General features: G+C 32.9%; 3 protein-coding genes across 3 annotated transcripts; 2 read left to right on the plus strand and 1 right to left on the minus strand.

Moving 5' to 3' along the window:
* The first annotated feature begins 4,216 nt into the window (after nt 1–4,216).
* Nucleotides 4,217–5,467, plus strand: LOC149058014 (uncharacterized). The gene has a single exon (XM_089218281.1). It carries the CDS (start codon nt 4,217–4,219, stop codon nt 5,465–5,467), a length of 1,251 nt encoding a protein of 416 aa, XP_089074407.1.
* A 98-nt stretch (nt 5,468–5,565) lies between these two features.
* Nucleotides 5,566–7,009, minus strand: LOC149058015 (uncharacterized). Its single transcript, XM_089219541.1, has 4 exons — nt 6,169–7,009; nt 6,032–6,109; nt 5,888–5,971; nt 5,566–5,828 (listed from the first exon to the last, which is right to left on the minus strand). Exons 1-4 carry the CDS (start codon nt 6,889–6,891, stop codon nt 5,613–5,615), a joined length of 1,101 nt encoding a protein of 366 aa, XP_089075667.1. The 5' UTR covers nt 6,892–7,009; the 3' UTR covers nt 5,566–5,612.
* Nucleotides 7,010–8,847: 1,838 nt separating this feature from the next.
* On the plus strand, nt 8,848–13,428 carry LOC149058016 (uncharacterized). The gene is made up of 9 exons (XM_089218282.1): nt 8,848–9,064; nt 9,169–9,429; nt 9,516–9,887; nt 10,138–10,668; nt 10,729–10,832; nt 12,294–12,368; nt 12,472–12,572; nt 13,074–13,127; nt 13,212–13,428. Exons 1-9 carry the CDS (start codon nt 8,962–8,964, stop codon nt 13,426–13,428), a joined length of 1,818 nt encoding a protein of 605 aa, XP_089074408.1. The 5' UTR covers nt 8,848–8,961.
* Nucleotides 13,429–13,858: the final 430 nt, after the last annotated feature.

Here is a 13,858-nt window from a genome sequence, read left to right on the forward strand (position 1 = left end):
GTTTTCCAGTATAATCTTGTAGCTGATAAGTAGTAGGTAATGTTTCATTAATTTTAACAATTTTAAATATTTCTGTAGACCAGCTCGGTAAATAGCCTTTTGCAAATACACCTTTATATGTGCTTACACGAACATTATCACCAACGTTAAATTTAATTTTTCCAGTAATAATTTTTCTTTGTTTAATTTTTACTGACGTAGGATTAGCATCAGCTTGCACTGGTGTCATGCCTATGGTCCTGTGTTTTGAATTGTTGTATTCGTTAATCAATGAAGGTAAAATAGAAACCCATTCGTGTGAACCTCGTGCCGTAAACTCTCTGAACATTTTTTCTTTCAATGTGCGGTTGAAACGTTCTACAATACAAGCCTTCATAGTACTGTACGTAGAATACTTGTGTATTTTGTGCTTCCCCATCAACGCGTCAAATGTTGAATTGTAAAATTCTTTACCATTATCGAGCTGTAATAGTTTTGGTGAGCGTTTGAGCAGTATTTTAGACATTGCACTGGAAACTTCTTTAGCAGTTTTGGATTTTAACGCTATTGCCCATGCAAATTTAGTAAAACAGTCTATAACACATAAAATATACTTGTACCCTTTATTTTTTTTCGAATATGGTATCATTTCGACCAAGTCGGCTTGCCATAGATCGTTTTTGCCATAAACATTAACCCTACGCCTTGTATAATTTTTTCTAGCTGGTTTGTGTAATTCGACTGAGATTTCACGTTTAGACATTTGGAATATGTTTTATTATCCCTGCTTCACGCAATTCTTCGAAAATCGAGAGTATTTCGTTTGAAACTCCTGTATTACCAGCTGCTTTTGACGCTAATAGTAACTTCAACCTTTCGACTAGCTCGTTAGGGTCGTTCCAGTATACTAAATTATGTTTTTGTAATTTGACTGACAGTCCAGCGCCCGATGGAAACAGATTTTGGATTAAATCCGTGTATTTATTCCCACCTCTTTTAATTTTTGTCCCGTCTGCTGTGAGATGGGCCGACGTTTGAATTAATATTGATTTATATGTTTTTAAATCGTTTTTGGTATACAGCTTAGGGTTTTTTGAAAATATTAAATTACCAAGTCCTTGTGTTAGTGGATATGACATATCTTCAATATTTAGCGTATTATCAACGAGTTTAATATCTTTTTTACCCAAGTGTACACTTCCATTTGTTTGTATTTTAGGCCCATACGTTTTGTCTATATCGTAAGACTTATACCAGTCGTTTATTTTGAATGAATCCCCAACACTATGTTCTATGCTGTCTTCATTAACGGATGGAGCTTGAAATGTTGATGGATCGAAACGTTGTTTCAATGGCTCGATAATCGGACTTAATGTTTCCGATACTAATGAATGAATTTCTGCTTTTCCTTGTTTTAATGCCGTATACTTGCGTTTAATATTTTCTTTGGCTTTAACCAGTTCTCCGAGTACATCACCACTGGCAGCCATGACTGTGAATGAATCATTTCTACAATGACATCACTTTATATAACTACAAATGTGTCAAAACCATGACGATATCGTCCATTGTCGCGTTCACAGTCTTTGTTTATCACGATAAACTCAAATCTCCCCAGACGCCAACACGAAGTGCAAAAGTCTTTAAACTCCGAGTATGACATGTCACCAGAGCAATGCTCATTGTATACATGCTTTAAATTAGTCTCATCTTGTTTGAATAATACAATAAAATTAGCATTATCGCGCAAAAGTTGTTTTGGCACTTTTGAATAACTCTGAGCCAGATAGAAAACATCGACTAAATTATGACGACCTCTGGAGAAGTAAGTTCTCGCAATCTTTTGGTTTTCAGTAATAATATCGTCGAAAATAAACACAGAGTTCGGTAAAGCTTTCTCAGGTTCAATAACTTGTTCGTTTTCATAGAATGTAAATAATTTTATACCATCAATATCTGATAGTATATCACTTAGCATTTTATATTTAGGTTGATCCAATGTTTTTGAATATATGTATACGTTGTGAAATCGTATTCCGTTTATATGCGTTAATAAGGTAAATATTAAATTAGTTTTCCCACAGCCAGAAGGGCCCACGATAAGCGCACGTATCGTATTAGGTAGAAGCGCTCCATGTCTTTGTTTCATAAACGTTGTAGGTGGATCCACGTTTTCAACTGTGAGTTTTATTCCTTGTTTGATGAACTTCATTATAAATAACTGAGCAACGACGAGAATGTAATCAGTACACAATGTCACTCGCTCGAAGAAGCAACAAGAATAAAGGCAGTGGTCTGATCAACACGCTTATAAACAAATTGCCGTTGGAAGTTCACGTGCCTGGTAAGTCCAGAATTTTAAATAATAATAATAATTTTTATTTTAAATAATAATAATATTTCTTTGTAGGTTATCAATACTGTGGACCTGGTACAAATTTAAAAAAACGATTAGCTCGCGGTGATAAAGGTATAAACCCACTGGACTCTGCTTGTAGAGACCACGATATTGCGTACGAACATAGTAAATCTATCGCAGATCGTAACAAAGCTGATTATATATTAGAGCAGCGTGCCTGGGATAGATTCAAGTCAAAAGATTCCAGTCTAAAAGAAAAAGCTGTGGCTTGGGGCGTAACTACCGCCATGAAAGCAAAACGTAAAGTAGGTGGTGGTTGTGGTTTTAAAGCAGCACTTAAAGCCACTAAAAATGTTATCAAGAAAAATGTCGGTGAAAAAAACTTGATGAAATTGACTAAAAAATGTGTAGCCGTTGCGCGAAAAACATTCAAAATTAAGAAGACCAAAGTTCCACGAACAATAAATATTCCGAAAAAAGGCGGTGTGCTACCACTCATACCGATTTTCGCCGGGTTGTCAGCTCTAGGTGCCCTGACTGGCGGCGTAGCCAACGTTGTGAAGGTTGCCAATGAGTTTAATAGAAACACTCCATCCCATTTGGGTAAAGGTTTATATCTCACGCCGTATAAAGGCAACTCGTATAAAATAGAAACACCGCATAAAAGTGGTCCAAAAGCGAAAAAGTATAGAAAGTCAAAAAACTAATTGCCACGTTACCCAGTAGAGCGTTGTACGATTACGAACTTATAAAATATGCTCGTATGATGAAATTACCTCATTTCATCGGCGTGTTTACCAGAGATAAGTTGCCTCTACGTCCTAAACATCAGGAATCAGCGATTATTAATTTGGACGCGGAAACCGGTACGGGAACGCATTGGGTAGCGTATAAAAAAATCGGAAAAAAAGTCGTATATTACGACAGCTTTGGAAATTTACCACCTCCACTAGAAGTACAAACATATTTTCACGGATGCAACATACATTTCAATTACAGCAAAGAGCAGAAATATAATACTACAAACTGTGGACACTTGTGTTTAAAATTTTTGTCATGTTCACATTAACGTTAAACGGAAACTCTAGTGATTTGTCATGCGAGATCTTTCCTCCGCTGGAAGTAGAAAATACTGCACAGATATGTCTTTTAAGCTTACAGACAAATAATTCTATACCAAACATAGAACCTGGTTGCAATACTATTGCCTTCCGTAATTTGATCAATAACAATGAGTACGTAATTATACCTACGGGGACGTATGAGTTGGATCAGTTAGAGTCTATTATACAAAAAATGATGCCCGACTATGTCAGTTTTTTTGAATTAAAAGCAAACAGCAGAACATTAAAGTGTATGATATCGTGCAGCCATGAAGTCGATTTAGGAGTCGAGAATAGCATAGCGAAATTGCTAGGATTTAGAAATGTACTATATACTACTGGTGCTACTCACGAATCTGAAAATATAGTCAACATAATGAAAATAAACTGTATAAAAGTAGAGTGTAATTTAATCACCGGCTCATTCTGTGACGGAGAACCGAGCCAGATCATACACGAGCTTTATCCTACTGTACCTGCGGGATATAAAATCGTCGAGGTACCTAGGCATCCAGTTTTCTACGGCCTCAACACGACTTCAATAACTAAAGTAAATATCGTGCTAAAAGATCAGAACGATTGTCTGATTAATCTGCGTGGTGAACCGATAACAATTCGTTTACAAATAACGCGTGGATATGGCGCTCAAATTTAATATAAAAAGAGCTTCAATCAAAAAACCTATCAGTATACTGCCTGCCGTTAAGAAGTCTACATCTAAACCGAAAAATATCAAGCTCACGAAAAATAATTTAAATTTTCTTCGTTCTTTACAATGATGGATGACTCATATTTAGACGTGACGGCCGACTATGTCGACGATTGTAAAATAACTCAAAAGAGTTACCATTCGTTCACACCGTATTCAAGCGCCGCTCTATCGTACAATGAAGAAATTAGAATTAATGTTCAAAACATGGATTCTTACACTTTGCCGTGTGAGAGTTATATTTACATCGAGGGGAAAATAAATAAACCTGCCGATGCAGTTGGTGAAGTTCGTTTTTCAAATAACGGATTGGCATTTTTATTCTCTGAGATGCGATATGAAATAAACGGGATAGAAATACAGAAATTGAAATCACCTGGAGTGTCATCATGTTTGAAAGCATACTGCTCGTATACTCCGAACGATTTGAATGCGTTAGAGAACGCGGCTTGGGACTCGGCAATGGACAGCGAAGATAATAAAAATTTTATGACCAACAATGTATTTTCTGGATGCATTCCACTAAAACATGTATTTGGGTTTTGCGAAGATTATAAGAAAATATTACTCAATTGCAATCAGCAACTGATTTTAAATCGCGCATCTACCGACCTCGATGCGATACATGTTGTGGGTACCGGAGCCACCGAAAACGTTGAGAAAAATAAGAAAATTACTATTGAACTGACTAAGGTGACTTGGAAGATGCCTATTATCAAAGTCAGTGATAAAGAAAAATTAAAGTTATTGAAAGTATTAGATTCTCGTAAAACACTGTCGTGTGCGTTCAGGACCTGGGATCTATGCGAGTATCCCGTGCTCCCTAGAAACACTTCTCATTCGTGGACTGTAAAGTCTAGCAGCTTACTCGAAAAACCTAGATTTGTTTTGTTTGGATTACAAACAAGTAGAAAAAACAATATCGAAGTCGACGCTGGGCGATTTGATCACTGTCAACTAAAAAATCTTAAAGTACACTTAAACTCCGAGGTGTATCCATATGAAGACTTTCGAGCTGATTTTAAAAATAATACCACCAGCATACTCTACAAAGCTTATACAGACTTTCAAAAATCGTATTACGAGAGAGATTATTGTGAACCATTGTTATCAAAACATATTTTTCAAAACTATGTGCCAATCGTCGTTGTTGATTTGTCGTACCAGAATGATAACGTGAAATCATCGACCGTGGACCTACGAATAGACTTTGAAACGGACACCGTCATTCCAGAAAAGACTGCAGCTTATTGTTTAATACTACATGACCAGATTATAACTTACAATCCGTTTAGTGGAGATGTTAGAAAATTGTAAACCTTGTATATATTTTGTAATTTTTTTATATACTTTATAAATATCTTGTTTTAAATATAAATTGTAAACCTTAATCTAATAAATGAAAAAACTTGTTTAAGTATCACGCTTGTTTTTATTTTACACAAAAATTATTTAAACAATATTATTCAAATAATTTGCGTTTAGCGTTCCGCTTGGTTGATTTTTTTGTCAACTTTTGACCCGTGAAGCCGAGAAGAGATGGCGAGTGGTTAAAAGACGTCGGACCGTCGTTCTCATCAACTGTAGGGCTAGATTCAATATATTGAGGCGCTGGATCAAAGTATTGGGGAAGAGTGTCTGTGATCGACGGTGGTAGACTGCCAGGATCATAAATAGGCTATACAAAAATAATAATTTGTTAATATATATATATTTATTTTAAAAATTAAATGTTACCAATGACTTGGCTGGTGCCCATGTTGCCTGTGTAAGGTTGATTTGGTTTAAAAAATCATCTATACCACGATCCTCGTCAGCTGCCTAAAATAATTATTATAATTAATACTTGTATTATTTCAATATAAATAAGTTATAAATTACCCCTGCTTGTGATAGCATTGGAGACATGGCTGAGTATCTCGGAGGTGAAATGAGCCTCACTTCGGATTCGGTGAATAACTATAAAATAATAATTACACGTTAAATATTTTTACAAACGATATAATTTAAAGGTTTACCTCGGGTGACGTTTCACCATTCCATCGTTGCGCCCATTGTTCAGCTAATTGAGTAGTAGCATTTATTTTGAGCTGACTGATGAAGTTCATGTCTCCTTTAGGAGTTGATCCAATTATTTTATCGTCATTTAAATTTTTGATAAAAACGATCATTTCATCGTTGTTTTTCGGTGGTGATTTCACATTGGTGAATTCCTGGTCCAAATAATTTCCAATAACCTCAAACTGTTGTAAGACAACTGGCCGTATGATGGTTGACTTTCGAACGACCGTTTCATGAATTGACCATTCTAAATATTGCATTTTCATTAAATCTGTCCTATTTAACAATATTCGACACCCGGCTTGTCTTTTCGACTCAATCACTAACACATTTTCTCCTTGATACGTCATGTTAGATAGCGAAATAATTTCTGTTTCCAGAAATAAATTTCGCTTGTATTTTTTAGGTTGCTCGAGTATAAACGACAATATATTTCCCATAAGTGAGAAAATACGTTTTAGAAATTCGGTAGACATATTTACATATCGTGAAGGTGTTATTATTTGCACTATAGTGTTGAAATCATCTGTAGGATCAAGACCTACATTCAAAAACTTACGGCCGGTGAAGTCTAGTGTAAAATTGCTACAGTCGATGAGCTCTGCAGGCGGTGTTGGTGGAATATATGTAAAATTCTTCTTCTGGTAAATTGTTTCCATGTTTCTGATTGATCCAGCCATGATTAAAATAATTTTTAAACACTAAAACACACTTTTAAACGACTTGCTGCTAGAACGGATACTCAACTACTAACGATTTTGATCGACAATATAAAGTGGGAAACATTGGTAGCGCTAGTGTCAGGCGGTGGCGGCGTCGGTGGCGGTGGTGACAGCGGTGGCGGTGGTGGTGGTGGTGGTGGTGGTGGTGGTGGTGGTGGTGGCTAGCGGCTATTAAGAGTCCGCGACATCCAGGCGACCGATAGGGCACATTAAGAAGGCATTTATTTGTGATTATTACTGCCATTTGGCAGGAAAAAATCACTAATGTCCAGGTGGAATGATTTAATTGAATACGGATAATATATCTATTATTGTAAATAATCGAAACAGCGCTAAAATATACCTACTTAATGTATCTTATTGTTAATACGACGCCCAACGTGCTTAATTTACTAGTAGAAACGGCTATAGCATATTTCAATAATAATGTATAACATTCGATTTCCACTGGGTTAAATAAAAATATAACTGATAACTGATAACAAATGATAAATATAACAATTTATTTGATAACCGTGGGAGAACGGCGATGTGATAACGGCGGTAAAAGATAATCATCGTATATGATAACAATAATATGTGATAACAAATGATAACTGGTTAAATGTATCTCACGTACGCGATCGGGCGGCGGCGCACTCGGATGATGGTGAGGGTCAGGGTGAGGGTGAGGTTTTTGAACCTAACCGTCATATATCAATTTCACACTTGTTCGGATATATATGATAACAATAATATGATAAGTGATAACATGATAAGTGATAAGTGATAACAATTATATGATAACTGATAAGTGATAACATAATAAATGATAACGATAATATACGTCTCACACGTACGCGATCCGGCGGCGGCGCACTCGGATGATGGTGAGGGTCAGGGTGAGGGTGAGGGTCAGGGTGAGGGTGATGGTGAGGGTGAGGGTGAGGGTGAGGGTCAGGGTGAGGGTGATGGTGAGGGTGAGGTGTTTGAACTCTCTTTTTTATCCTACTGTGGCTCATCGTTCATTCCGTTACCAAATTACATTAAGAATAAAAAAGCTGTTATCAATCCACAAAACTCAGACTGGCTGAAAATTATACATCGCTCGAGGACAAATATAATTCTTCTGGTTTATCATTCCCAACATCTGTGAGGGAAATAAAAACATTTGAAAATAATAACCTGAACACGTCTGTCAATGTATTTGGATTAAAAAAAGAAAAGAATAAAAAACATATTATTTATCCACTTAAAGTTGTAGATGAAGAAAAAAAAGATCATTTCGATCTCTTACTAATTACCAACGGAGATAAAAGCCACTACACATATATATCAAATTTCTCACGACTAATACGCTCACAGAAAACTGCTCATCATGATAGTATCATTTTTTGCAAACGGTGCTTCACATCATTTGACACTCGACCCCTGAAAAATACGCAATGCGGACAAGCAGCACTTGATCAGCATAAATTGATATGCGGGTCGCATAAACCTATCCTACCTCAGATGCCTGAGCCCGGTTCAATGTTGGAGTTTAGTGCATGGAACAAAACACAACGCCACCACATAGTTATATATGCTGACTTCGAGGCGCTTCTCGTTAAATGTAACGAGAAAAAAGGAAAAAATACAACTGTAATTCAAAATCACTAGCCTATGAGTTATCGTTTTTTCATAAAGGCAGATGATCACATACCGAAAGAACTGCTTGAAGAATTTGAAATACCAACATCGCTAGTTATATACCGCGGAAGTAATCAAAATAAAGAGGTAGCAAAACATTTAGTACAAAGTATTGTGGAAATAGCAGAAAAAATATACAAACTGCTCAAAACCAACACACCAATTATAATGACACGGAGCAGTAATTTTTTACAATACATTTTTATTTGAATAAAATAATAACTATAAACATTTTTTTAGGCAACAATTATTGGTTTTCATACTTCTAAAGTTCTTTTTGTTGGTATAAGGAATAGATATTGTGTAATATGTGAACGAAGTAATAATTTAAAACAGAAACCAAAAGAACATGAATGTTTTATGAATTGGCGAAAATCTTCAACTAGTATGGAAGCAGGCGGTATTTCAGAAGGGTTTTTGAGAAGTATAGAGTTACATGGTCTCAAATTTAATCGACTAATTGGTAAATAATAATTGAACTTAGTTTGAGTGTGTAGATTAAATAATATAATATATATATATATATATATATATATATATATATATATTATATTCAATATTGTATAGGTGATGGTGATAGCAACGTGACTAAACGATTGAAAGAAATTATTCCTTATGGTCCTACACGTTTGGTAGAAAAAATTGAGTGTAGAAATCACTTATTGCGTAATTTCAGCACGAAAATTGCTGCCGTCACAAAAAATACAAAGTTTCCCGTTTTACTAAGACAGTTCATTTCATCAAACATAATTAAATTTTCTACTGCTATTAGAAAAGCGATTGAATATCGTAAAAATTGTAACGCACAGGAACATGAAAAATTATCAGGTGATATAATAAATTATAATTATATAACGTGTAAAATGAAAATAATTAATTAATATGAAATAAAATACCAAATATATTAATTTTAGGGCTTATTAATGATATTAATAATAGTTTTTATCATATACTTGGACAACATGATGAATGTGAAACGTATTTTTGCAATAATAAATCTCGTGGTGAAAATTTAGTACCCGTTGCATTAAAATGCGGTTTAATGGCAGAACTTAAAAATATTGCACGACGACTAATTGATAATGCAACAAGTTTATTGCTAGATGTAACTAATAACATTTGTGAACAATTTAATAGTGTCATCAATAAATTTATAGCTGGAAAAAGAATAAATTTTTCACAAAAAAATGGTTACAATACTCGTGTAAGGGCTGCAATAATTTCTTTTAATTCGGGAGGAAATTTTCTTAGACAAATACATAAAACAATTACAAACAAAAGTCCGGGTATGTATATAAAATAATTACTTTTACATACTAAATGGGTATATCTTACTATAATATTTAAATGTAACATTAATTACAAATAAATTATTAAATATATACTGATAGATTTATAATAATAAATAAGTATATTTATTTTATATTGTGCTAATTTGTGCATTAGCTTTATGGACAAATGAATTAAAATAAATTTTTTTTTTATCATTGTACTAATAATAAATGTTTAAGTTATTATATATTTGTTTAATGATAGGTATAATCGGAAAAAAATTGTTGTCATATAAAAGCCAAACAATTACGAATAATCGAAAAAGAAGACAACTTTTTCCAACGAAAAAATCAAAGAAAAATAAAAAAACTGGACCAGACGAATTTTATGGACTCGCTGAACCCTTAAAAGACAACGATATACTAAGTAATGAAGAATTAGAAATTAAAAAGGAACAATTCATTTTACAATTAAAATTAAATATCGAGGAATATCAGAAGTTAGAAGCAAGTACAAGAAATCAAAGGAATTGCCAGCAATGGTTTAATGAAAGAAGAAATCGTCTTACTGCGTCCAATTTTGGAAAAGTGTGTAAAATGAGGCGAACTACATCGTGCAAAAATACAGTACATACATTATTATATGGTACACAGTTTCAAAATATTAAACAATTGGAATATGGGAAAATGTTTGAATCAGAAGCATTAATTCAAGCTTCCAATATATTAAAAAAAAATATAGATTCTTGTGGATTTTTTGTGGATCATGAAATACCATTTCTTGGAGCATCGCCTGGTATAATTGTATTATAAATATCTTCAATTAATAATAATGATTATTATATTTTTTTTATAGATGGTGTAATTGAAAATAAAGCTCTTGTGGAAATTAAATGTCCTTATGCTGCTAAAAATACAAGAAATATAAAAGAAGCCATAGACAATAAACAAGTTGTAACGGTAATGACAACAACTCAAGTTTATATTGTCATATACATTTACTTTATTAAGGTATTCATAATATATTACATTTTCCTTTTTTTTTTATAGATTATAGGTATTAATTGCTTCTTGGAGCATACAAGTAAAACATGAATATATTTACAATAACACAAGCCAATAGTACAATATAATTATATTAGTAATACTATGATAGTTCGTAGTCCGCGTACAATAAAAGGATAGGGACAGTGGATATAGTTGTGCCGGTATTACTACGATAGTTCGTAGTCCGTGCACAATAAAAACTTACAGTTTTCTGCTTCCTGGGCACTGGTCCTCCGGGAGATACTGCCGATGATTCCTCAGTGATGTCGTTGTACTGGGCGCTGGTGTTGTAGGAAGTACTGCTATTGACGGTTCCTCGCCGACTTTGTTATGACTGCGGTTCTTGGTGGCACGGCGTGGTTTCGTCACTAACCGTGATATCTTGTAGACTCGGGTACAGGGCGTTAATACAGTTAACCTATATTCCTCCGTACCGTCTATTCAATATCACGGCAGGAGCGGTGTGTCTGAGTAGTCGTCGACCAGCCGTACTTATGTACTTCTCGACTCTAATGTTTTTGTAGAATCGGGAGTGTGCATCGTGTTACTTTTATGATTTTCTCATAACCCGTCTTTATTAATGGTGCCGTTGACATTAGTATGATATTAGAGACCTCGTTTAGTTACTGATTATGTATTGCAACGCACGTATTTTTCATACGTTTTAGACCAATAAGCGGTGGTAAATTACACATACTTCGGAATGTCCGATTTAAATTTTTTATACCTCTTTGAATTCATTGATAAAATATCTAGGCTTCTTAGGAAGTCGATTTTCAATTTTCAATTTAAATTGCCCTTAAAATAACCATTTTTTTTTAGAAATCCTATGAAATAATTGCATTACATTTGTATTTATTTTGGGCACATCTGATTTTTAATTTAAAAAAGTGACTCCTAAGAAGCATAGTCTAGAAGTTTATAAATTCAACCATTTTTTCGAAATTACAATCGAACTTCGGGAAGTATGATTAATTTACTACCGCTTTTAGTAGTTTTTATAGTCATGCAAATAAGAAAATACTTAATTTTTCGCGATAGAATGACATGTGCGTGCGCGTGTGAGAGTTGCTTCCGGCGCGGTTGCTCGACGTGACAGCGATTCTCGGAAACAATTAGCAGATAAGGATAACTGGATAGGTATACAAGAATAAGTAATAGGCAACAATAATAATAATAATATTTTTCCAAAATTAAATACAATCAATATATTATAATATACTACCTATGAATCATTTTATTTGAACACTACACTCTGATCAGTAAAGTTGTCTGTAAGTTTCCGGTGGTTTGTGCTTTTATTTTATTCTTTTACAAAATGGGTAAAGACTGGCGTTTTGGCCAAAAAACTAGGTGTAAGTTAAGTGCACCTAGGTTAAAAAACACCGATTGAACAATTTACAATCAAGAAAGAAAAAAAGTGTTATAGATCAAAGCTGCGATGATCAGGTAATTATATAAACAGATATTAAAATTACAATAATATAAATATTCTAAAAAATTGAAGATTATTCTCTACCTATTCATTATTCTTTTATTTTAATTGTAACAGGAAAAAACACATTTATTAGTGTCCGAAAATGTTTTGATAGATGATATTAAGAATATAGAAATTACTACTGACAATACAATTCGTCACGATAACGTAAATATGTAAGTGAATATATTATTCTAAAAATAAATAAATTATAAATATATTTATAATACTCTTTTTGTATTCATTCAAATTAAATTTATATTGATGGCAAGATTAGCATTGTTAGGTCCATGGTGCAAAATGAGCTTTTGCTCCAGGGCGATACATTCTTTGAGGCGGAATATACGTTTTTCGTATTATAATTTATCATTGAATTCAAATTTAACACAACCATTACAAATTCTAAACAACAAAGCGACTTCCACGGTTTTTTTTATGTACATAATAGTTTGAGGATATTTTGCAAATTTATGCAATGTTTTTTAGGCATAAGAAAATTTAGATTTGTATTTTGTTAGTTTTTTGAAGTCAGAAGTTAGAATTATGTTTATTATTATCTACTATACTCATTGAAATTTTAAAAATACTTAGATTAATTTGTAAGCTATATTAAGTTATAAAAAAATTAATGTATTGTACAATACAAATTTAGACACAGTCTATAAATTTAATTTCAGAGACCACCCAGTTAATGTTTCAGTAAATGAAGAACTGAAGGAAAATACTGCAGGGTTAGTTTTTGTGAATATTATATATATTTTGAAGAAAATGATTTTTATACATTTTTTTAAATTATAATATGCATTTAATTTTAGGGAATGTAAAGGTAGACGTTTTGTTGACATAGAACATTTATTTGAAGCTATTAAACAAATAGAACATAAGCCTTTTAGTTGTACTTTTAAAGACCTAACATTGAAAAAGGAAATAAAAAATGGTTTCCTTTCCGAATTTGTTTTTCAATGTAATATTTGTAATAAAATGGAATATATTTCAAATGAAAATCGTAACAGTACGTCCATAATTATTTGAATACCTATTTATTCGAATAATTTTCAAACATTATTATTCGAATAATTTTAAACTATAATATTCGAATAAAAATTTATTCGACTAAATTTCAAACCATTATTATTGGAATAATTTTTTATCTACTACTATTTAAATTTGTTGTAATTGTTACGAAATATTATCATTCAATATTATTCAAAATATAAGATCATTAAATTATGATTATCTAATTTATTACTCACTCAATAGATCTATTTTTTTATTCATAATATTTTTGCATTTTCCCTAGTTTTTTTTATTCGAATATCATATTTTAAAATTATTCGAATATTAATGTTTGAAAATTATTGAAATAATTGTAAAAAAATCATTCGAATACATTTTTATTCGAATAAAATGTTATCTAAATTATAATTATGGATTATGGATTTACTCTCAAGTTTTTTTTTCG

Source organism: Diuraphis noxia, unplaced genomic scaffold, assembly GCF_037042655.1.
Source record: "Diuraphis noxia isolate RWA-SAM2 unplaced genomic scaffold, SU_Dnox_SAM2 contig0002, whole genome shotgun sequence".
Classification (NCBI taxonomy): domain Eukaryota; kingdom Metazoa; phylum Arthropoda; class Insecta; order Hemiptera; family Aphididae; genus Diuraphis; species Diuraphis noxia.